This window comes from Dendrobates tinctorius, unplaced genomic scaffold (assembly GCF_039654945.1).
Source record: "Dendrobates tinctorius isolate UK_male_01 unplaced genomic scaffold, ASM3965494v1 ptg000097l, whole genome shotgun sequence".
Classification (NCBI taxonomy): domain Eukaryota; kingdom Metazoa; phylum Chordata; class Amphibia; order Anura; family Dendrobatidae; genus Dendrobates; species Dendrobates tinctorius.
In genome coordinates this window covers 19,204,733-19,229,522 of record NW_027361765.1, presented here as the reverse complement: position 1 = coordinate 19,229,522, position 24,790 = coordinate 19,204,733, and the positions used below count along the sequence as shown (strand labels likewise).

The 24,790-nt window shown below is 39.2% G+C and overlaps 1 protein-coding gene across 3 annotated transcripts in view; it reads right to left on the bottom strand.

Moving 5' to 3' along the window:
• The window catches only part of THSD4 (thrombospondin type 1 domain containing 4), a 1,135,048-nt gene that overhangs the window by 184,298 nt on the left and 925,960 nt on the right, over positions 1 to 24,790 (bottom strand). For all 3 annotated transcript variants that reach the window (XM_073586946.1, XM_073586947.1, XM_073586948.1), the window contains one exon: positions 580 to 784. In XM_073586946.1, the coding sequence (XP_073443047.1) occupies positions 580 to 784 (205 nt within the window). The remainder of the gene's footprint in view (positions 1 to 579; positions 785 to 24,790) is intronic.

Sequence of the window (24,790 nt, the reverse complement as noted above, 5' to 3'; positions counted from 1 at the left end):
ATTGCATAACAAAAAAAACAGAATTCTGACCTTTATAAAATTATTCAATTATTAAATTAATAAATGGAGCAATAGAATTTAGAATCTATAGAATAGAATCTATTTTCATTAAATAAACCAATGATAGTACCATAACTAAACTGTGATTAATCTGGGAATAACCTGTGTATGTAGAGTCTGTAATGTAGTTAAAATTACATGCCACATACTGTGCTCCCTGAAACTGATTCTTAAAAGTAGGTAGATATGGGTCAATGAAGTACAAAAAGAAAATGAAGCCAGCTCACCACATTGCAGGTGCACGGGAACTCCGTCCTGATGAGACGATATACAACAGAAAAAGACAAATCTTTGTTCCAGCTCCTTGCGTAAAAATCTTCAAAATTTTATTCCAATGATTAAAACATGACAATAGACATGCTCCAAGACAGCACCATATGTGCACAGAGGGAAAGCATGCGATGCGTTTCCACCGCAACAGCGAGCTTTGATAAATTTTGAAGATTTTTACTCAAGGAGCTGGAACAAAGATTTGTCTTTTTCAGATATGGTTCAAACCAGAAGGAAAACACAACTTACCCAAGTAGTTGTTGCTTTTTGTCATTTCTGTTACATTGATTTTTGTTGCCCCCTCTGGAATTTCCACAATTTTATGGTAGCCAATTTTAGTTAGCACATGCTTGAAGACGCCTGATACAACTTTACAAGCTGTGTTATCTCCTCCACAGACTCCACACTTGTCAAGCACTTTTTCTGGTCCTAAAAAGTCATCACAGCCAATAATCTGCAAAAGAAAACAGATACAGTGTCAGAAAAAAAACAATTATCAGAAAAATGTGACATGATAATCTTGATGGGAATTATCTGTTAAGATGAAAACTAGTCTAGTAAAGAAACATTTTGTTTCTGGATTTTGTGCTTTAAAAGTTACAGTCATTTCACTGATACTGGATAATCAGATACAACTACTGTTTGCAAGATCACATGAAGAGGTCTTCAGGATACCGTGTCAATAACTATAGCTTTCTTACTATATTGCATTGAATTCAATGTAACCACAAGAAGAATCCGAAAGAGGTGAAGACTATACATTATTTGAAAGCACGAAGTAATATGTAATGAAATGTCAGGTTCATAGGTGCTAAAAATAAATGCAATTTATCCACCTAATGGGATTACCAACATGAGGAGAAAGAGGCCAGGAGTCTAATTATTATAGGAAAAAAGCACAGCACACACCAGAAATAGCCTCACTACATCTAAACTTTGATTTTTTTATTTTTGTGAGTAAAGATGTGTTTTGAAAATCAAATTCAGCAATCAAGCGTATAAACGTCATATTGCCCTGGATTACTGCACAAACGTAGAAATTATTTTACAAGAACAATCAGTAAATCAGTACTAGGAATTTCTGTGCATCCGGCTTTACTCAATCTTCTTCGAAATCTGGTTTGAATTCTCACATAGACAAACTCTTTTCAAAATGACATTTGGAGGGGGCGTGGCCTGAGCTGGCGATGGTGTAACACGCACGGCTCAGGATCTCTGAGGAGGCATCTCCTAAAGCGACAAATAAAGCAAAAGAAAATCGCTCTCTTCGCTAACCCACGGAAGGATTGTTTTCTCGTTACTCAGAGGTACATTCTGATACCCCTTGTCTGAGCTTTGGACATTAAAAAAGACATTTTTGAAATCTGAGGCCTTTTACCACCATTTTACTGCAAGGTGACACCATTTTGAACCGTGAGTAAAAAAATCCTTTCCCTGCTCCCTCCATTGCCCACCGGCTGTCCATGTCCTCAGAGAAAGTGTCTCCACACTTGTCTACCACATTTTAAAGATTTTTATTGTCTTTTGGAGATATTTTTTTTGCAAAAATCCTGCCATATACCAGCTGATTGGCGGAAGGATACAAAATAGTCCCTACCCTAATCTGACAGGATTTCTCTTGTTGCATAATTAAAAGACATTGACTTTTTTTTGGAATCTCCTCTTGTCTGTTTTGGACCCTTTGGAGGTCCCAGGGTGTCCTGGTTTGGCTGTGTTCCCCTGCTTTGTGCGAGGCTGTGGGAGCTATGGCGGCTGCGGAGGGATCTCTTTCATCTCAATGTCCTATCTCAAGTACGCCATTTTCCTGTCATAACAGATCTGTGAGGCGGAAGGACACAAAATAGTCCGTGATTTGTGCCTATTTCTATGTTACCTCCGCTCCCCACCGCGCCTGTGCGGCCCCACTGGGGTGATCTGCCTTTCTTCAGCAGTGCCATGTATCAGCTGCTGGCTCCCCTGTTGCATATTTTATGAGCGGGGACTGACGTCACTGAGCCCTGTGTGAAGACTAGCCACCTGTCACGGCTGCATTTAAAGTCACAGGGAGCGCATCTATATCGGCGCGCAGTTAATAAAGGATTTTACTGTATGGATCATACAATATTAAAAGTGCCATCTGATTCTGTGGTGTATCGCATTCCTCACAGTCCCTTTTATAAAAAGGCATAAGAAGACACAAGAATTTTCTATATTTTTTAACGTTTATTCAGTATAAACATCACCAATAATATCAATTCTCTCTAATATAATCCCTGCAAGGCAGGATTCAAAAAAGGGCACAAGATGAGTCACAAGGCTACTCCAGGGTCCAAATCAACTAACGTGTCTAATACGACTCTTCAAAAAGCACAAAAATTTCAGGATTCTTACAATCCTCACTTTAAAGATCAAGTGGATATCGTTAACCCATTTAAGGCCAGATCTCCTCATAAAGAGGTTATAGATACATCTCTCTCATCAAAAAGGAAAAATCCTGGTAAAACTTCAGAAAAATTCACATCGCCAGCCGACGCTTCAAGTCCTGAGTCTGGAGATAATTCACCAAACTTTTCGCCGGAAAGGTCAAAATGTAAGATGGATAACACCAATCCTTCTCCTTCCCAAAATCTGGATGTTATATCCATACACTCTTACATGGATACTCTCGCCCAGAAAATCACGTCCAGTATGTCTCAATCATTTGAAAACCAAAATAAAATTTTACAGTCCACCTTGGATAAATTTAGCAGCAGGTTAGACGACCACGAAAAACGGCTAACTGTAGTGGAAGAAGACACTGTTGATTTATCAAAAGACACCCATGACCTCAAATCTGAATTTCACAGACTTAAAATTAAAGTTGCGGATATTGAAGACAGGAACAGACGAAACAACTTGAAAATAAGAGGAATACAAGAATGTATCTCACCGGATAAACTAGAAGACTTCGTCAAGACAATTTTCAAAAAATTACTACCGGCACTTACAGACCAGGATCTCATCATAGATAGGATCCACAGACTTCCCAAACCATGGAATATCGATAAAGATCTACCTAGAGATACCATCTTAAGGGTCCACTTCTTCAAAATCAAGGAAAAAATTCAAAAATCGGTTAAAGATCTAGGAGGTTTTCCAGAACCCTATGCTCATCTTCAGCTATTCACGGATCTTTCAAAGGAAACGATTGAAGGAAGAAAGTCTTTTAAGCCAGTCACCTCCACCTTGAGGGAAAATAATATCCCCTATAAATGGGGCTTTCCACTTAAACTTTTGGTATTCTACAAAGGAAAGACGATCGTCCTATTCTCCCCTAAGGAAGGAAGAGATTTCCTGTCCTACTGCAGGATACCCGATCGCCATAGAAACTCTAACTCTCAAGACCCCAGGCCCTCTTCAGAGACAGGATGATCCAACAGAAAGACCCTGCCTACATATTTTCTCTCCTGGTTAAAAGGCCTCTCTACACTTTTTGATTATTTGTTCAGTGTATTGCTCTGCTTATTATTCTTCTTTCCACAGGTTTTATTACTTCTCTACTTCTTTATGGACTCACATATCATATGAGATTATTTTCCTTCTAGGAACAGTGCAGTTATGATTGACAGCTAAAGGATGCCTCTAATGGGATCCTTACACAAACTTTCACCACTAAGGAATTAGAGCCTACCGGCTAGGCTCTTTCTGAAGGACAATTTTATTCTTACTGTTTTGTGTTTTTCTGTTTTCGGTTTTAAACAGGTCTTCAGTTTTAGGTTTTTTTTTTGTTAACTAAGTTCTTCAAAGGTAGGTGCCCTCTGGTTTCCTTATTTCATCTACTCCACTTCATATGGTCCTTGCCACTCTTGTAACATGAAAATAAAAGTTGTGTCTTATAATGTCAGGGGGCTAAAAAGCCCTTGGAAGAGATTTTCCATTGGTAAAGAAATTAACCGGTTACATCCTGAGGTTGTATGCCTCCAAGAAACTAAGTTCAAAAAAGACAACCACCCTTCTATAAATCTCAAAAATTTCCCATTTGTATTTGAGTCTTGCGGCCCACGAAAGAAAGCTGGGGTTTTAACCCTGATTGGCAATTCAATTTCCTTTGATGAATTTCTCTCTGAAGTCAATGACGTAAAAGGTCACTATCATATTCTCCTATGCAAATTGAATGGCCACACCTTCACAATAGTTAATACTTATGTTCCCACCATCAGACAACTTAGCTTCCTAAATAAGCTAATGAAAAAAATCAACACCTTACACTCAGGAACTCTACTTTTATTAGGTGACTTTAATATGGTGCCAGATAATACACTAGACTCCACCTCCCCAGCAGACAAAGATCGCAATCCATGAACAGCTGGATTTATAATCATGAGCTATTCGACTCATTCCGCTGTTTGAACACCACATCTAGAGAATTTACTTATTTTTCTGATGGCCATCAGTCGGCCTCTAGAATAGACTTGATACTCACAGATGTCTTCTCCTTGCCAAGGTTCTCCTCCGTCTCCATACTTAATAAATCTATTTCAGATCATTCTCCGGTAACTGCAGAATTGACAATAGGGCCTCCAACTCCCCCCCAATTCATGTGGAAATTCAACTCCTCTTTGCTTCATAACCCCTCCACCAAATCTGAAATCTGCTCAGCCTTACAGAATTATTTTATTGAAAATGACTCCGTCCTCCTAAATCCATTTTCCTGTTGGAACGCTCACAAGGCGGTATTGAGGGGAGTTTTGTCCAAATTTCTTCCAGACAAAAAAAGTTAACAGAGATAAATTCCTTACCCTACAACAGTCAATTAAATCTAAAGAAAAAGAACTTTGTCGATCCTCTGTTTACTCTAGCAAACAAGCTGTATTATCAGAACTTACCGATCTTAGAATACAATTAAGGAAACTCATATTCAATTTTTACGACTCAGCTATTAGATCGGCAAAATGCAAGCATTACTTATCTAGAAATCGCCCTTCAAAATAAATGTCAAACAGAATAAAGAATATACGGAAACGGAATAAAATTGACACTATAACGGTACATCTCTGGTCCACCCTAAAGATATTGTAATGGCTTTTGCCGATTATTACAAAAATCTGTATAATATTAATCAGGATAACCCTAATTTGCAGCCAAATACCTCAGAGATTGGATCATTCCTTTCCAGCATGAACCTTCCAAAACTCAACTCTGAAGACTTATCTTTTTTGTCTTCTCCCTTCACTGAACAAGAAATCCTGGAAACTATAAAAAAAACTTAAAACATTTAAATCACCCGGACCAGACGGGTTTAGTAATGATTATTTCAAGTCTTTTAGTAATTTATTGGCCCCTCACCTTGTAAAAGTATTTAATTCAGCTTTCCAATCAGGTCAATTTCCCAAAGAGATGCTGGAAGCGACCATTGTCGTAATCCCTAAACCAAATTCTGACACTAGCCAAGTTTTTAATTATAGACCTATATCCCTCATCAACACAGACGTAAAAATTTACGCAAAAATCTTGGCTAATAGACTAAATCAATTTCTCCTGACACTAATTTCCAACGATCAGATAGACTTCATTAAAGGAAGACAATCCATAGATGGTACAAGAAGGCTGATTAACATAATTAAGCTCATTTCCTCAAAAAACCTCAAAGCCACTGTTATCTCTCTAGATGCTGAGAAAGCGTTTGACCGCCTTAATTGGTCTTATCTTGAAGCGACTCTCAAAAAATTTGGAATGAATTCTCGTCTCACGGGAGGTATCATGGCTTTGTACTCCGGCCCTGGGGCGAGGGTATTCCAACAATCATCTTTCTGAATTAGCGATAGATAAAATTTAACTTTTAATCAAAGTATCAATAAAAATCTCAATAAAATTAAAAAATGACACCTTTGTGAAAAACTCAGAAAAAATCAAACCACAAAAAATGTGAAGACAAAAAAAAATAAAAATACTCACAGGTTGAAGGCAGCCAAGAGTTTTTGATAAAACTCCCCTGATGAGTATACACTAACGAAACGCGTCGGTAGACGCAACACCTCATGGCAGGCAGTATTGTGTACCGATCAATATGGTCCCAGAGTCATGTTAAAGAACATTGGAAGGACTGGATATTTTTATGGGTGAGATCTACCAATACAGAAAGCCGTGATAGTGTGTGTTAATATGGCATTGCTGATGTTGAAGTTCTTATGGTCATTTGGAATGCTCACTGATTAGTAGGGCAGCATGGTTCCTTAGTATGACTTTGTTGTAACAATTTTCTCCCCATACTGCCTTGTCTATAAGCTGCAATTTTTAGAAATTATACATTGGCCTCTTGCTACTCCATGGGTTGTTTTTTTAGGCATTTAGTAGCGGTTATGCAGGAATCATTTATGCATGAAAAAATATATGTTCATGTGCCAAAGTTACTATTGTCCCATCTGTATGAAGGGAACAACAATTTGTTGGTTTATATAAGAACACCATAGGTATGCTCTTTATTTTGTGATATTGGTAATTATTTGATGGTTTAATTCCGAGGTGTGGGTCTCATCAATTTACCACAGGCAAATATGCTTTGATTATTATGGTTCCATCTGGGAACTAGAAATCAAAAAGAGTACCTACTATATCATATTTCCAAGAGGCCTTATACTCATTTTTAGGCAGGTTTACACCTTTGAGTATTTTTATTTTTTTTGTGTCTTCACGTTTTTTGTGGTTTGATTTTTTTGAGTTTTTCACAAAGGTGTCATTTTTTAATTTTATTGAGATTTTTATTGATACTTTGATTCAAAGTTACATTTTATCCATCGCTAATTCAATTTGATCTTTTGGATACACAATCCCGCTCTCTTATATACCAACAATCATCTTTCCCCTATGTTTAATATAGCTATTGGGACTAGACAGGGCTGCCCCTTGTCACCATTGCTTTTCGCATTGGCCATTGAACCTCTGGCCCAATTCCAATTAATCAGGAATTGTACAAAGATCTCAGGAATTAAAACCTTGCATAGAGATTTTAAAATAGCGTTATATGCAGATGATATAATTCTTACCCTTACCGATCCAAGCAACTCTATCACTGCCTTACAAACTCTAATCCAGACTTTTTCCAAGGTCTCTTATTTTAAAATAAATGACTCTAAATCCAAAATACTTGGCTTTAACCTGGGAATAGACCAAGGAAAAATTGAGGGCCTCTCGCCTTGGGGTTGGGCTACTGATGGGCTGACATACCTAGGCCTAAAATTTGTCAAAAATATAAACTCTCTCATAAAATTAAACTTAGAGATTCTTACCAAAAAGCTTTTTAATGAATTTCGTATATCTAGAGATGATGAACTCTCTTGGTGGGGAAAAATCATGATGGTTAAATCATACATCTTCCCAAAAATCCTATATCTGCTTCGCTCTCATCCTTTAAAAGTTCCCACTTCTTCTCTTACAAATCTCCAAGCCTCATTGAATTCCTTTATATGTAATAACAAAAGACCCAGAATAGCAAAAAACATTCTCTGCAATCAAAAATCTTAAGGCACTGTCACACTTAGCGATGCACCAGCGATCCCGACCAGCAATATGATGCGGTCAGGATCGCTGGTGCATCGCTAAGTGGTCGCTAGTGAGCTGCCACACAGGCAGATCTCACCAGCGACATCGCAGCGGTCGGGGGTCGTAACTTACCTGTCACACTAGCGATCCTAACGTCCTCCCGCCCGTGTCCACGCGTCGCACCTCTCTCCACAGGAAGCCCAGCAGGAAGCTGACGTCGAGAAACGGTTCAGAACGTTCTCGCGCGATCAGCGATAATCAGCAGGGGAGCCGGTCGGAGGTAAGTATCAGACATAGCGATGTCGCTAGCAATATCGCTTAGTGTGACAGGCCCTTTATGGTGGAGCTGGTTCCCCAAATATCACGGCTTATTACACTGCAAATTTAGTCAAACAAAGCGCATTCTGGTGGCCACATGATAAGACATCAGCTTGTAATGAACTAGAATTGTCTTTTAACAATTATAAACCTCTTCATCTACTAATTCTGAACCAACTCCTTCATAGAAAATTAATTGAAAACTCTCATCCAATTTTTCAAGCTATTTCTGAAGCTTGGAAAAAATTTTCTGTTCCAAAAAGAGGCTCTAATAAAGAAGTCACATTAAAAAATTTGACCTTCTCAGTTATTTTTCAAGCATCCAATCAGACTATTGACCCCGTTTGGTCTGCACTTGGTCTCAAAAGACTCAAAGATTTATACGATGGTGCTCTTTGTACACCTTATAACAAACTCAAGAATAGATTTCAATCTACTACTCCTGCTTTCTTACAATATGTCATCTTAAGGTACTGTCACACTTAGCGATGTACCAGCGATCCCGACCAGCGATATGACGCGGTCAGGATCGCTGGTACATCGCTAAGTGGTCGCTAGTGAGCTGCCACACAGGCAGATCTCACTAGCGACATCGCTGGGGACGGGGATCGCTACTTACCTGTCACACCAGGCGATCCTGCGTCCTCCCGCCCGGCTCCACGCGTCGCTCGTCGTCACAGCAGGAAGCGCCACAGGAAGCTGACGACGAGAAACAGTCCTGAACGTTCTCGCGCGATCAGCGATAACCAGCGGGGGAGCCGGTCGTAGGTAAGTATCAGACACAGAGATATCGCTAGCAATATCGCTATAACGTCACTAGTTATAGCGATATTGCTAGCGATATCTCTTAGTGTGACATGCCCTTTAAAGACAAACTCCATGAGTTCCTTGCTATTTCACCAAGAATTTCTGAACCAGCAGCTTATTTGTAATACAGATCATAATATTTTCTGGAGTTTTGAGTATACTTACAAGTGGTGTAATAATAGCTTTGCAATGGTCAAGACTCAAAATATTATCAAATGGCAAAACGAATTACATACAATAATTGACCCTCCTGTCCTTGAACAGGCATGCTCCCTCTCGTACGCCTCTATCATTTCCTTATCACTACAAGAGACCCACTTCCAACTTTTAACGAGATGGTATTATACCCCTGTAAGACTCCATAGAATCAGCACTGACAATTCGCCGCTCTGTTGGAGGGGATGTGGAAGGTCTGGAAATATTTTGCATATATTTTGGCAATGTCCCAAAATTGTTCCCTTTTGGAGAAAGGTTTCAAATCTTTTCGATTTTATTTTAGGAACGCGACTTATTTTGTCTCCTCGTCTGGCCCTTCTTTCTCTAGACGCTGACAAAATTGATCCTACTAACAGGCTGTTGATTATGCACATTTTACTAGTTTCCAAACACAATATCGCTTTCCTTTGGAAAAATCCAAAACCTCCACAAGTTAACGATATTATAGACAAAATTAGCCTTCATCATTCCTTTGAACTGAAATTTGCACATATGCATGATCAATTTGCCAAACATGCTAGGAAATGGTCTAGATGGCTGGAGCTGTTCTCTTAAGGTCTTCAACCAGAGTGCACCTGCCTAGGCCCCTTTGGGGTTAGGTCTTTGGCTTGGAACAAATTTAATATATTATATGCTTAAATACTTACCTTTGTAATAGTTCATTGTATAATATGCTTCTGCATTAACATGTTACATTTTATGTATTCTTTACATTTGGACACTGTTGTCCTTCCTCTTTTCCTTTTCATCTTTCCTTCCCTCCCCTACACCTTCTTCCCCATTTATTAAAACTCCAATAAAACGTTTGGAAAACAAAATGACATTTGGCAATATACTGTGAATATATTTTTCTTAAAGAGAATCGGTCAGCAGGTTTTTGCTATGTAATCTGAAAGATTATCACTAAGTGATTTATCACTAAAAGATTAACATTGTTGGACTAGTGCATAAATAAGCACCTTACTGTCTATGGACTTTGAATATGGAGAGCCTGGTGTGGGCGGGGTTAGCTTTCTCAGCTCTGCTTAATTCAAAGTCTAAAAAGCTCTGATTGTGTCAGAACGGCAGCACCTAGTAGTCTAAGTGATACATCGTTTGATTCAGCTTCTCTTTGCCTACATCATGTTGCTCTCATATAAGGTAGCAAAAACTTGCTGACAAATTCCCTTTAAATAGTAATTTCCTAATATATTTTTAGTGGAACTTCTGCCATTAGCTGCGGGAGCCATCTGAACCTGCATCACGTAGAATCATGTTCCCGCTGCTTTTTGCCTAATCATAAGTAGACCATTATAATCAATGCACTCTTTCAGCAAAAGGAGTCAATTAGAGACAGAGGTGGGTAGGAAATCATGAAAGGCCTGCAGTTGAGTAATGAGGAGGTCCAGTGGTGGACCCTATTGAGCAGTTGTTAGTGGAGTCAATACAGCTGAAGATGCAAGTTACATAATCTAATGTGCATGAGTTCAGTATGTATGTCCACAAATATTTCCTATAATGAATTGTAAATGCCTTCATTCCCTTGGGAGACGTACCATGTCCATGTGGCAGTAGACTCATACACTTCGATGAACTAAGCATGTTTGAAAATGGGAGAAGATAACTATATTTATATAGTCAAATTTGTTTTCTGCTGGAAAGAAAGGTTTGGTGGTCAAGGATCTCATAGCACTAATCCCAGCCACAAGACTACAGAAGTCTAAGGGCCACGTCACACATAGCGACTCACCAGCGATCCCAACAATGATATGAACTTGTCAGGATCGCTGGTGTGTCGCTACATGATCGCTGGTGAGCTGCCAAACAGCCAGATCTCAGCAGTGATCAGGACAGTTGCACATGGATAACAAGTGATGCACGTTGCTTAGTTACCCGCAGTGTACGTTAAGATACCAGTGCGCTGGTGCAGGGAGCTGGTAACCAAGGTAAATATCGAGTTTCTAAGTGCCGCATGGTGCTTAGAAACCCGATGTTAACCTTGGTTACCAGCTCCCTGCACCAGCGCGCTGGTATCTAACATACACATTGGGTTTCTAAGCGCCGCGCGTCGCTTAGAAACCCAATGTTTACCTTGGTTACCAGCTCCAGCTCACTGATTGCTGGTCTCCCGCCTGCCACACGCAGCGATGCGTGCTGGCCAGCGGGACACCAACAATCAAAAAAATAGGCCAGGCCATTCGAGCACGATCAGCGACACCCGGCAGGGGGGCTGGTCGCTGATAAGTGTCACACACAGCGATCTCACTGGTGAGATCGCTGTTGTGTCACAAAACTTGTGACTCAGCAGCAATCTTGCTAGCAAGATCGCTGTGTTTGACGGGGGCTTTAGAGTATGTACACACAGCATCGTTTTCAGGCAGATGTCGCCCAGAACCAGCCTGTAAAAGATCGCCATAACGGCCCGATAAAAGAATCATAATGCACATCAATATAAAAATCAAATTTATGGGCACATTTTCCATCTGAAAGGGAACCTGCCATGCTGAATAATGTTATTAACCACTAGATATAGGTTTAATCTGCAGGTTAATAGAATTAGAAAGGTGCCCAGCTGTCGTGCCAAAAGAGCAGCACCGGCTTTCAGCCAAACAGGAGTGGCTACAGTCTCCATTCACATCTTTGTGAACAGAGGATATAAGCACCCTCCAACACTTTGACTGACAGCTGACTCTGCCCAAAGATATTTTAAAAAATATGAAAAAGTAGTCCAATCCTTTTAGGAAATAAATCCATACTTTGGAAATGTTAGCGTGTATGGAAGCACTAACTCTAAATATTCTACATTTTGTGTGATATTATATAACTAACTTGTTATTTGGGGTTTAGTTATAAAGAAGACAAAAACACAAACATATATAAACAAAAAGTTTTATACTTATTGAAGTTGGATGAATCGGTTGCAAAAAAAATCCAGAATATTTGATAATTTTCATAATTATAGCAGTATTATTTAGCAGGTGCGGAACACATTGCTACTGTATGCTACGTGGATTGCATTTCACATTGTAGACATGAAGCACCATATATCTGCACAGATTTCAGGGAATAATTTGATACCCTCTTCAATTAATTCTGCATTAATGGTATATGCTGAACCAAAGACAGATAATTCCTTTGCATTTACACTGACAAAATTGGCAAGAACAGAACATGACGGAGATTAGAAGCTGGAGAATGGCATCTTCACCAGCTGGCATCTTGTGAATGAATGAAGCCATTGTTCCAATTACATTAGTGATTCTTCTCTTAAGATTCACCCAGGTGTTTGTTAACATAAATGCACCTAATTACTTGTGAAAAAGATACACTTAGGGCTCAAAGAATACATAGCCTAGGAACAAAGAAAAACAAATAGAATTTCGTGACTTCTTATTGATATCCCATTTTATGACACATAAATACTTGACATCGGTATAAAATAGTTGATTAGGGCATTTCAAACCAATAGCACTAAACACTGGCTTCACAACAGACGTGAAATTATTGGAATGGGTATGGCCACAGCAGCCATGTATTATACCAAAATTCAAACATTGTTGGCAATGATAGTGAACACCCAAATATTATCTCTTCGAAACACCCCTTTTATCATTACTTGACCCTCCTTTAAATCAATATAATAGCTCCATGCATAGCCTCAAGTAGAAGAAGCTGAAAATGATAAGCAATGCCATGGACAAATGGGGTGGAAGGAAAGACAATTCAAGAGACAGAGGAGTCACAGGAAGAGTCATATACAGGGGAGTACAAAGTTTATAAAACTGTGAATAATAAAAAAATACACATACAACGGGTGAAATAAGCATTGAACACGTCACCAATTTTCTAATTATTTTTCTAAAGGTGCTATTGACATGAAATTATCACTGGATGTCCGTAACAACTTATCTAGTCAACACAGGCAAAGAAATCAAACCATAGATTTCCATAACTTAAGCTATGTGTAATAATGAGAAATTACACAGGGAAACAGTATTGACCACGTGAAGAAAGAGAAGTGCCATGGAAAGTCATGACATTTTCTGAAATCTATCAGTAATTTGAAAGCAATCCTGCCACTTAGAGAAAAACAATATCACCTGGTTCAACTGATGTATAAAAAAACTGTCTCATTACCAAGGTGTCACACAAAAAACATCTCATGATAGGTAAAATCAGTGAACTGTCTCAAGACCTCTGCAACCTTATCTTCTTAAAAAGGCTGCTACGTTCCAATGATTGGCTTTTACACAGGCTCCATTAGTCAGTCATTTTGACTGTGATATTCCATGTGATAGATGCAAGGCATTAATGGAGAAACATGTGTAGCCGTGCTTGAGCCTTCTGTGGCTAATGCACTCTTCTGCGATCTGCACAAAGGCAGATTTTCTTGGGCAATTCACACGAACCCACTCACAAATTGTTCAAATTCAACAGTAACTTGTGAATTTCATGAAATTTGACTCCAATTAGATTTACATTGAATCAATTCTATTCTATCAATCTATCTATCTATCTATCCTATCCTAGATCTATCTCATAGCTATCTACATCATATCTATCTATCCATCTAATATCTCTATCTATCTATCTATCTAACTATCAATCTATCTATCACATTTATATATTAGACAAATAGATGAATTTTGCTTTATAGAAAATGAGGCCCCTGGTTTTAGGTGCCTAGGCTGTTGGGTTACAGCTTCACATATCTTTATTTTAATCTATCACTGTCTCCAGACACCAGTTTGAGATAAAATGTAATGTTGACATCAATAGGCTATAGTATACCATATTCATAAGGTCTGCTTCCACTTTATTGTTCTATAAACATTTAGAAACAAACATATGGCTTTACTTATTCTCCACGGAGAACTTAATTTACAGTATATGGCCATTTGAATAAATTAGTACAAGTGGACAATGCTGTGCAAGTTGCTTTGGCTTTGGAAATGCTGATATATTATTTAGGTTTTATTCAATGTCTCCTAACATAAATCTCATCACAGACTATTTTTCTTAGGCTGGGATCAAATATGCGAGAAACACGGCCGAGTCACGAATGTTAATACCCGGGTCTGCCGCTGCCACTCGACCACATAGCAATACATGGAGCCGCATGCTCCGCTCCTGAGTGCCGGTGGCAGTGCCGAATATTAATATGCGAGACTCGGCCGTATTCCTCGCACGTGTGATCCCAGCCTTACTGTAAGTATTTTAAAATACTTATAAAGCAGCAATATAATCTGCAGCACAATGTATTTTACTTACACAGGTAATAAACAAGTGACTATGTCATTTATAATAAAAATATCATCCTCAGAGCAATACCTTACCAGATTCTCTACACCATAAATCAACCAAATAAACTCAACCTTCACAGAGAGGGACTAAGTTTCAAAATACATGTAAAAATTGCTTTGGGATTGCTATTAAACCATGTTTAAGAAATATGGACACCTCTGGGGGAAATTTTTTTACATACATATATTTTAAGTAAAAAAGTTTTTGAAAATAGTTTTCAATCCAAATTGAGAATCTGAGAAAGCTTGTTCTGATGGAGAGTTGGTAACTATTCAATCTGTCTTTTTCTCAGCTCCACTCTGCTGATTTATGATCACATCAAAGTTCAACTCAAACTTGCTGTGGTCTGTAGTCAGCATAGAGTAGTAATGGAAAGATAAATAAAATAGCTGAAAACTACTTTCTTCATGGATCCTCAGTTTATTCTACCTTAGGAACTTTATTTTTAGGACAGAATATCTGCCTAATACATTGCCACATGGCAACTGAGGAAGAAGGAAGTCTATAGCCTCGATTCATCAAAGCTTTTCACACTAAAATTCTAGAATAAAACTTTAACAAACTTTTAGACTAGACAGTTTCTCCCATCTCTGGCAAAATGGATGGAGCTGGAATAGGATGAGGTGTAGCGACCACCGCTCATCAGAGGTTATATGCCAGAATTCTGGAGTAAATACCTTGAAGAATTGCAAAATGTTGTAACTTTTGGCATCTTCATGCCGGTTTCTCCCAGTTCCAGCAAAATGGGTGAACAAGGTGCATCCGGGGCATAAAGCCACAGTTCGCTTAATTCATGACAAACAGTGGCATTCCCTTAGCCAGAATTCTTATTCCAGTCATTGACTGGAGTGAGGTTTCTGGCCTAGCGCACAAAGGCGCACACCACTTGCCAAACACTCTAGATTCATGAAGAGGTGTGAACAATGGCAGTCTTGATGAATCTGGCCCTGTGTTTTGTCATATAGCGTCTATATGCATACGTCTGCTTTGTGCATAAGGTCTACATGCAATTTCAAAAAGTATACATTTTTTTTCCCACTAAGAGGTTTCACAAGTGCATCTCTTAGAATAAATGACTAGATCAAGTTTTTCAGTGTTTCAATACATTTCTGCCAAAGTTACTTAAACTGACATTTCTGTTGGCTTTTAATCTGCCCTAGTTTGTTTTTATAAAAGTATCGTATCCGCTAGATCTCAAACAATCACACATGGCTGGTAAAAATAGGAAAACATAAAATTCCAAAACAGCTGCAGGAGGTCGCTCAAGGATAAACTAAGTTATAACAGTGAAACAAAAGGCGAGTAAGACCCAGGATAAACAAGAATGGGTGAGAATATAAAAGCCATAAAGATCTATTGCATATTTCATCAAAACAGTCACAAAGATGAACAAAGCCCAAGTATAACACATCACATGTGTTCCACGTCAACATAAAATGCATTTTAATAATTAAATATGATCGTGCAAAATGTCTCAAAGCAATAATGTGGAGGAATGTGTAAGGAGAGGAATTACATAGATCTCAGTTTTACATACCAGAGCGTAATAGCTGCCAAGCTTAAACTGAACGTAGAACATCTGCATCCATTTTTCAATTATAGGAATGCAGTATTCTATATAAAGTCAATTAATATTCAATAAATATGGGTCATCCAATAGAGCTTGAAGTGCTTATCCAACAATGTCAGGAACACTCAACAATGTAATCCTCAAATGGGAAGAACAGTGTGAAGGATTAAGAAAAAGACTAACGAAATAAACATGATGGATTGAATACAGGTGGGACATTGGATGGACCTAATGTAACGTGTACTAGCACCACCGAGACAAAGCGATTAGCGTGAAAAACATATTGCTCCCTGCTGGGATATTGTACATATATGTATTCACAACCTTGAATATTCAGACTACGTGAACTATTATTCCAATCCTTAATGTACTGGTGCAGCAAAAAAGAAAACTAGAGTCCAGATGTCTCCCAAAAGCCCGTGTAAATACAGTGAACTCTAATCTAGCAACATGGATGCCGCCTAGGATGATATTTACTCTATGGGGTTTGTCTGGTATTGATTTACACTGACAGCAATGTAAATTGTGTAATTATACACTTAAGTGTAACATTTTTAGGATGTAGCATAGATTGTAAGAAAGTAGACTGATGGTAAATTGTAATAAAAATCTGTTAGGGTGGTTTCACATTAGCATTTCAGGGCGCAGCGATGGTCTGCGCACGGCCGTCGCTAAGCCCCGCCCCTACTGTGCCTCCTCCGGTAGCTCCGCCTACGGGCACATGACGCTGCATGCGTCCTGCGTCCCCTATCTTTATCACTGGGGACGCAGGCCGTGCACAGTATGCGTTTGGTGGCGCATGCGTCCTTTTGACGGTGCGCCGACAGCACCAAACGCAACCTGTTGCAAAAACACTTAAAATAAGCATCCCATTCATTTTAATGCATTTTGGCCTTTTTGTGCCAATGGATGCGTTTTTTTCTCATAGGAAACGCTTAGCGGTTAAAAACGCAGCATGCTCATTAATTTTGTGGAAAAGTCCACGTTTATAGCTATTTCCAATGAGTCCAGAAGACGTGCGGAAAAAGCGCATAAAAAATGCATGCTTTTTTAGCAAAAAACGCGCAGAAAATGTGCGGAAATAAAACGCGCGTTTTCTGGGAAGGAGTCCGTTTCTGAAGCAGAAATTTTCTGCATACGTGGGCACATAGCCTAAATCTGCTCTTATTTTTCTTCCATTGGCTCTAGCTATTGATATGTAATATACCCTATGTATATGCATACGACCGATCGAACACTAGGACTGATGTCTACTAAACATTTTTATTTTTTCGTTCTTGGGTATTAAAACAAATTCATACATGTAAATGTATTTTATTTATGACAAATTTACGCAACAGAATATGAATTAAACATGCATAAAAAGTTGTCATTGATACACTGTTAATTTACTGAGCTACCTCTCAGAAGCGGCACTTTAAAGATTTCTTGTGGTGAGTTGTGCCAGGGCAATCACTTTGAATAGACCATAATTAATCTGCCATAATATGGCTATCCCAGTGTCCTAGGTATGCTTCTTCTATAGTTCTTAAATCTTGGTGGACTTTTTTAACCTTTCTCTTCACTTAAGGGCCTGTCACACTAAGCGATATCGCTAGCAATATCGCTATAACTTGTGACGTTATAGCGATATTGCTAGCGATATCGCTGTGTCTGATACTTACCTACAACCCGCTCCCCGGCTGGTTATCGCTGATCGCACGAGAACATCCTGGACGTTCAGGACTGTTTCTCATCGTCAGCTTCCTGCGGCGCTTCCTGCTGTGACGACGAGCGATGCATGGAGCCGGGCGGGAGGACGTCAGGATCGCCTGGTGTGACAGGTAAGTAGCGACCCCCGACCCCAGCGATGTCGCTGGTGAGATCTGCCTGTGTGGCAGCTCACTAGCGACCACTTAGCGATGTACCAGCGATCCTGACCGCGTCATATCACTGGTCGGGATCGCTGGTACATCGCTAAGTGTGACCGTACCTTTAGGTCACCAAGGTTCTGGGAAATTATCCAAGTGGCAGTGGAGATAATGCACCTTGATACTCATTATAAAGCCAAGGTGACAGAGAGATAGCATTCTTTCTACTAGTTCAGTGTAATTATCTGCTTTGTAGTTCCCAAGAAAATTCTGTACAATCACAGTGAAAGAAGACCAATCATCTGCCCCATCATCATTCAATGAAACTTTGAAGTGAGGATCTTTCATGAGTCCTCTGATTTGAGGTCCGTCAAAAATACCCACCTTTAGCTTCTCCATGGTCAAAGCTGAAAATTTTATGCAGATAAAGTCGAAGCATCTTCCCTCTTTGTTTAGAACCTTTACAAGCTGCTTCGTTAAACCTAATTTGATATGCAGTGGTAGTAAAATGATCTTATTCCTGTCAACAAATGGTTCTGCACATACATTCTTTTCTCCTACTACATTGTGCTCATTTTTTGATTTACTATCCCAGACACAGAAAAAACAGGGATACTTCATGAACTCACTCTGCTGTTCCGGGAGAATATTCACCATTTTTAGATCTAGACAGATTGGCCACTGGTGATCGTGGTATGAGATTTTCTGTAGGACCAGAGCAATTGTGTTTTGCTCTTCAGTCATCTTAGTTGGCTTACCTATTGGGATTGATCCACATTTGTTTCCATTGCGTAAAAGCACACAATCTAGGTTCCACTTAGAATTGTCTATGAACAGTCGCCATTCGTATGGTCGATATTGCCATATGCACATTTTTCAACAGCAAGACTTGAACATTGTTGCAATAAACAAAATCACTTTCCTCCAAGAAGAATGGCAGTAAATCCTTCACACTGTTGCAATGGTATGTGATTTTGGTTTATGGATATAATAAATTCTTCTCTGTTAGTCCAGACTTCAAAAATTCTGCTGATTTCTTTATGAGATTTAGCTCTCTAACTAGATCATTGAGCACCGGCTAATTAAAAACTTGTGGCACTAATGAGACTCCTTCAATCGCTGCTATCATGACTATTGTTTATAACTGAAGAACAGGATTCATCTTCAGGGAGCTCTTCTACCTTATTGAATGTGGGACTTGTATTTCATCTGAGTGTAAAAAATATTGTTTTGCCTGGTCTAGATCAGGATACAAACATTTACTCCAATTACCGTATATCTATTAATGCCCTTTATGTTAACCACACAAAAGTAACAATCATCACTGATTCCTCTGCTCTCTCCAGCCAGACTATAGGTATGCCAAATTTCAGACATTTCCTCATACTATTTGTCCACTGCCAAAGGTGCTCAATACAAGTCTTATAGACAATGTGTGGAGCCCACAGCTTATCTTGGCTTTATACCCTAGTTTTATTTTGATATAGCTTAGGTATGCCCTGTTCACAAAATCCGAAATTTGGCAAAATTGTTGAAAATTTAGCAATTTTCAAACTTTTAATTTTTATGCTTTTAAATCAGAGAGATATAGCACAGAAAATAGTTGATAAATAACATTTTCCACATGTCAACTTTACATCAGCACAATTTTTGAAACATAATTTTATTTTGTTAGGAAGTTATAAGGGTTTAAAGTTGACCAGCAATTTCTCATTTTTCCAACAAAATTTACAAAACCATTTTTTTAGGGACCACCTCACATTTGAAGTCACTTTGAGGGGCCTATAGGACAGAAAATACCCAAAAGTGACACCATTCTAAGAACTGCACCCCTCAAGGTGCTCAAAATCACATGCAAAAAGTATATTAATCTTTCAGGTGCTTCACAGGAATTTTTGGAATGTTGAAGGAAAAAATGAACATTTAACTTTTTGTCACAAAAATTTAATTTTAGACCCCAATTTTTTTATTTTTGTAAGGGTAACAGGAAAAAATTAAAAAATTAACCCCAAAAATTTGTTGTGCTATTTCTCCTGAGTTTGTCGATACCCCATATGTGGAGTAAAACCACTGTTTGAGGGTTATGGCATGGTTCGGAAGGGAAGGAGTGCTATTTGACTTTTTGATTGTAAAATTTGATAAAATTGACAATAGAAACCGCCCACAAGTGACACCATTTTGGAGACTAGACCCCTCAAGGAACTTATCTAAATGTGTAGTGAGCATCTTGAACTCCCAGGTGCTTCACTATAGCTTAAAGCATTGAGCAGTGAAAATAAAATAATTACATTTTTCCCACAAAAATGTTTTTTATCTCCAAATTTTGAATTTTCACAAGGGTAACAGGAGAAATTTAAGATACAATTTGTTGTGCAATTTCTACTGAGTATGCTGATACCCAGTATGTGTGGGAAAACTACTGTTTGGGTACACAGCAGGGCTGGAAAGGGGAAGAGCGCCATTTGACTTTTTGAATGCAAAATTTGCTGGAATAATTAACGTACACATTGTCACATTTAGAGAGCCCCTGATTATTATTATTATGTATTTATATAGCGCTATTTATTCCATGGTGCTTTACATGTGAAAAGGGGAAATATAGACAGGTACAATAAACATGTGTTAGACGAGGGACACACAAGTACATAAGGAGAAGGGACCCTGCCTGCGAGGGCTCACAGTCTACAGGGATGGGTGAGGATACAGTAGGAGAGGGTAGAGTAGGTCATGCGGTGGTTCAGTAGACCAAGGATCATTGCAGGCTGTAGGCTTGTCGGGACAGGTGGGTCTTCAGGTTCTTCTTGAAGGTTTCCGTTGATGGTGAGAGTCTGATGTGTTGCGGCAGAGAGTTCCAGAGTATGGGGGAAGCACTTGTATGCGGTTGTGGGAAGAAGAGATAAGGGGGAGCAGAGAAGGAGATCTTGAGATGATTGAAGGTTGCGTGCGGGTAGGTACCTAGAGACCATGTCACAGATGTATGGAGGAGACAGGTTGTGGATGGCTTTGCATGTCATGGTTAGGGTTTTGAATTCGAGCCTCTGGGCAATAGGAAGCCAGTGAAGGGCCTGGCATAGGGGGGAGGCTGGGGAATAGCGGGGAGACAGGTGGATTAGTCGGGCAGCAGAGTATAGGATGGACTGGAGCGGAGCCAGAGTGCTAGAGGGGAGGCCAGAGAGTAGGAGGTTGCAGTAGTCAAGACGGGAGATGATAAGAGCATGCACTAGTGTTTTTGTAGTTTCGTGGTTGAGGAATGAGCGGATCCGGGAAATATTTTTGAGTTTGAGGCGGCAGGAGGCGAGGGCTTGGATATGTGGTTTGAAAGAGAGTGCAGAGTCGAGGATCACCCCAAGGCACAGAGCGTGCGGGACTGGGGAAAGAGAGCAGCCATTGACACTGATGGATAGGTCTGGTGGAGCGGTAGAGTGAGATGGTGGAAAGATGATGAATTCTGTTTTGTCCATGTTCAGTTTGAGAAAGCGAGCAGAGAAGAAGGCTAAGATAATGCCTAGATGCCCTGATGTGCCTAAACAGTGGAAACCCCCCACAAGTGACAGCATTTTGGGAACTAGACCCCTCAGAGAACTTATCTAGATGTGTGGTGAGCACCTTGAACCCCCAAGTGCTTCACAGAAGCTTATAACATTGAGCCGTGAAAATGAAAAAGATCAAATTTTCCCCACAAAGGTAATAAGAGACATTGCACCATACAATCTGTTGTGCAATTTCTCCTGAGTGCAAGGATACCCCATATGCAGGGCTAAAAAAACTCTTTAGGCTCAAAGCAGGGCTCAAAAAAGCAGTGACGTTTTGGAACGCAGACTTTGATGGAATGGTCTGCGGGGGGGCCTTGTCTCATTTCGAGAGCCACTGATTTGCTTAAACAGTGGAAAGCACCCACAAATGACACCATTTTGGAAGATAGACCCCCTCAAAGAATGTATCTAGATTTGTGCTGAGCACATTGAACCCCCAGCTGCTTCACAGAAGTTTATAACGTAAAGCAGTGAAAATAAAAAAAAATCACATTTTTCTCACAAAAAGTATTTTCCCATCATGACATACATGTAATTGCAAATGTCAGGAATGTGATACTATAGAAAAGTGTGTGTGTGTTCTGAGTGATTCTGAAAACAGCTCTAGAGTCAGCTTAAGCAGTCAGTATAAGGCATGTTTGGATTGTGGCAAATTATTATTGATGTGTCCTTGTATAACTTTCTATTCTGAGATAAGTGGTGCAAAATTACCAGGTTTTTTTTTTTTTTTTAAAACATGATTTTCACATTAATCTGTCTATGGGAATTATTTATGCTATATGTGTTTATATATGTGACCCAGTTGTGACAAATTGCAGGTAAAGGTTTATTAACATGTAGCAAAAAATCATATTAGCCCCGATTTATCTAAGTACATAGCGTAAAACTATCTAAAAATTCAAATTTTTACGCAACGTGAAGGTGAGCAAACGTTTTATGCCTTTCTTATTTTATGCCTGTTTCGGGCAGCTATTAAACAATGGACAGCATTGAAGAGGAGCTGGGGTGGTATGGGGCATAGCTACACTAGGTCATCAAATTCTTCAAAAGTGGCAGCATTTCTTATGCCAGAAATGTTACTTCAGGCTCTAATATAGGGCATACTCCTTGATTCCAGTGATGTAGCATTTACTGAGCTACTTACAGCAGTTTTGATAAAACCACTGTTTTCTCTGCTACACATTTAACAGTCCTCTGAATGTGGAGCTTTGCATAAACCGGCCCACTTCACTGATTGGCAGCTTTCTATGTTCACTCTGCATAGGCAGAAAGCTGCCAATCTGTGGTGGTGGCAGAGTTGTAATGAGATGATGAATATGGAGGACTACATGGAAGCAGGACTACACGTCCTATAGTAATAATCCCCATCTGATAAAACAGTGATTTAATCAAAACTACTTTAAACATCCCAGTATGTAAGCATCACATGGCTGGTATCAGGATCTCTGCCCCTACAGCATACTGCTCTCAGTTTAGCTTGCAAAAACATGGTGACAGATTTCCTTTTAACAGGATAAAGATAACATTGTAGAAGCCCCTGACCAAGTTATGTGTCAAATTACACTTTTTTTGTGTCGTGATATTCCAGTGCCTTGTTATCTTAGTTACTTAGTCAACTTTGCTGGTTTGCATATATATTTCTCTGTCCTATTTCAGGTAAAACGTCTTTCAGTTTCAAGTCTCTGTGGGACAACAGCACTAGCCCAATTACATTCGTGCTATCGAAAATGTATTCTTAACAAAGACTGGAACAAATTGAAACTTTGCTGCTAATGATAGGAATTAAAAGTTGACTTTTTACTTGGGCTCTGTTCACATGTGCGCGTTCTTCATTCCATTGTCATGCTCTGTGTTAGGAACAGAACAATGAAAATGACTGCAGTGTCTGATTTGTCATTGACATCTGCTGGGATATTTTATGTAACAGAATAATACACTTTTAGTTATATAAAAAAAAAAGTTTTTACAACCCAAACTTCAATGTTACAAAGGCTTAGATTATAATAGAGGAAGCTAAAAAGGCATGTCTGTGTCTGCTCCACTCTCTGAAGTATTCACAGACTCTGGAGGCTGACAGGTAATGTGGATTGTAAACCTTGGAGCAATAGAAAAGATAGATCTTTCACAAACCCTTGAATGTGATGGAGTAATTTGGGCTGTCTGGAAACCTGATATACTCTGATATATGTTTTGACAAAAAGACAAGACCCGCACTGACCTAAACTATGAAACAAAACAGCTGGAAGGAACTGTTCATTCCTCATTACTCAGTCGGAAAGATGTCATGGCGGAATTAGAGGGCTTGACCACATATAAAATATATCCACCTAATGGTACATGTGTCAAATGTATCAAAAAATGTTACTTTATGAGAGCAAACTGTTTTTATTATACCACACTCTTTAACACACAAAATCATTTTCTCACTCACAAAAGTGGATTCTAAGTGTTATAAAGTTGCTACTTAAAGACCGGAATATGACACATACAAACCAAGTTACCTGCAATCTGTGTTAGTGATAGTTCACTATTAGATTATTTTACCGCGTTTTAAAAATAGTAGTATGCACAAGTGCTTCTCACAAAATTAGAATATGATCAAAAATTTAATTTATTTCAGTTCTTCAATACAAAAAGTGAAACTCCCATACTATATAAAGTTATTACAAACAGAGTGATGTATTTCAAGTGTTTATTTCTGTTAATGTTGATGATTATGGCTTACAGCCAGTGAAAACCCCAAAGTTTTTATCTCAGTAAATTAGAATACTTTATAACACCAGCCTGAAAAATGATTTTTTAAATCCGAAATGTTGGCCTACTGAAATGTATGTACAATAAATGCACTCAATACTTGGTCGGGGCTCCTTTTGCATCAATTACTGCATCAATGCAGCGTGGCATGGAGGCGATCAGCCTGTGGCACTGCTGAGGTGTTATGGAAGCCCAGGTTGCTTTGATAGCAGCCTTCAGCTCATCTGCATTGTTGGGGCTAGTGTCTCATCTTCCTCTTGACAATACCCCATAGATTTTCTATGGGGTTAAAGTCAGGCAAGTTTGCTGGCCAATCAAGCACAGTGATACTGTTGTTTTTAAACCAGGTATTGGTACTTTTGGCAGTGTGGACAGGTGCCAAGTCCTGCTGGAGAATTAAATTTCCATCTCCAAAAAGCTTGTCAGCAGAGGGAAGCATGAAGTATTTTAAAATTTCCTGGTAGACAGCAGTGCTGACTTTGGTCTTGATAAAACACAGTGGACCTACACCAGCAGATGACATGGTTCCCCAAACCATCACTGATTGCGGAAACTTCACACTAGACCTCAAGCAGCTTGGATTGTGTGCCTATCCACTGTTCATTCAGACTATGAGACCTTAATTTCCAAAT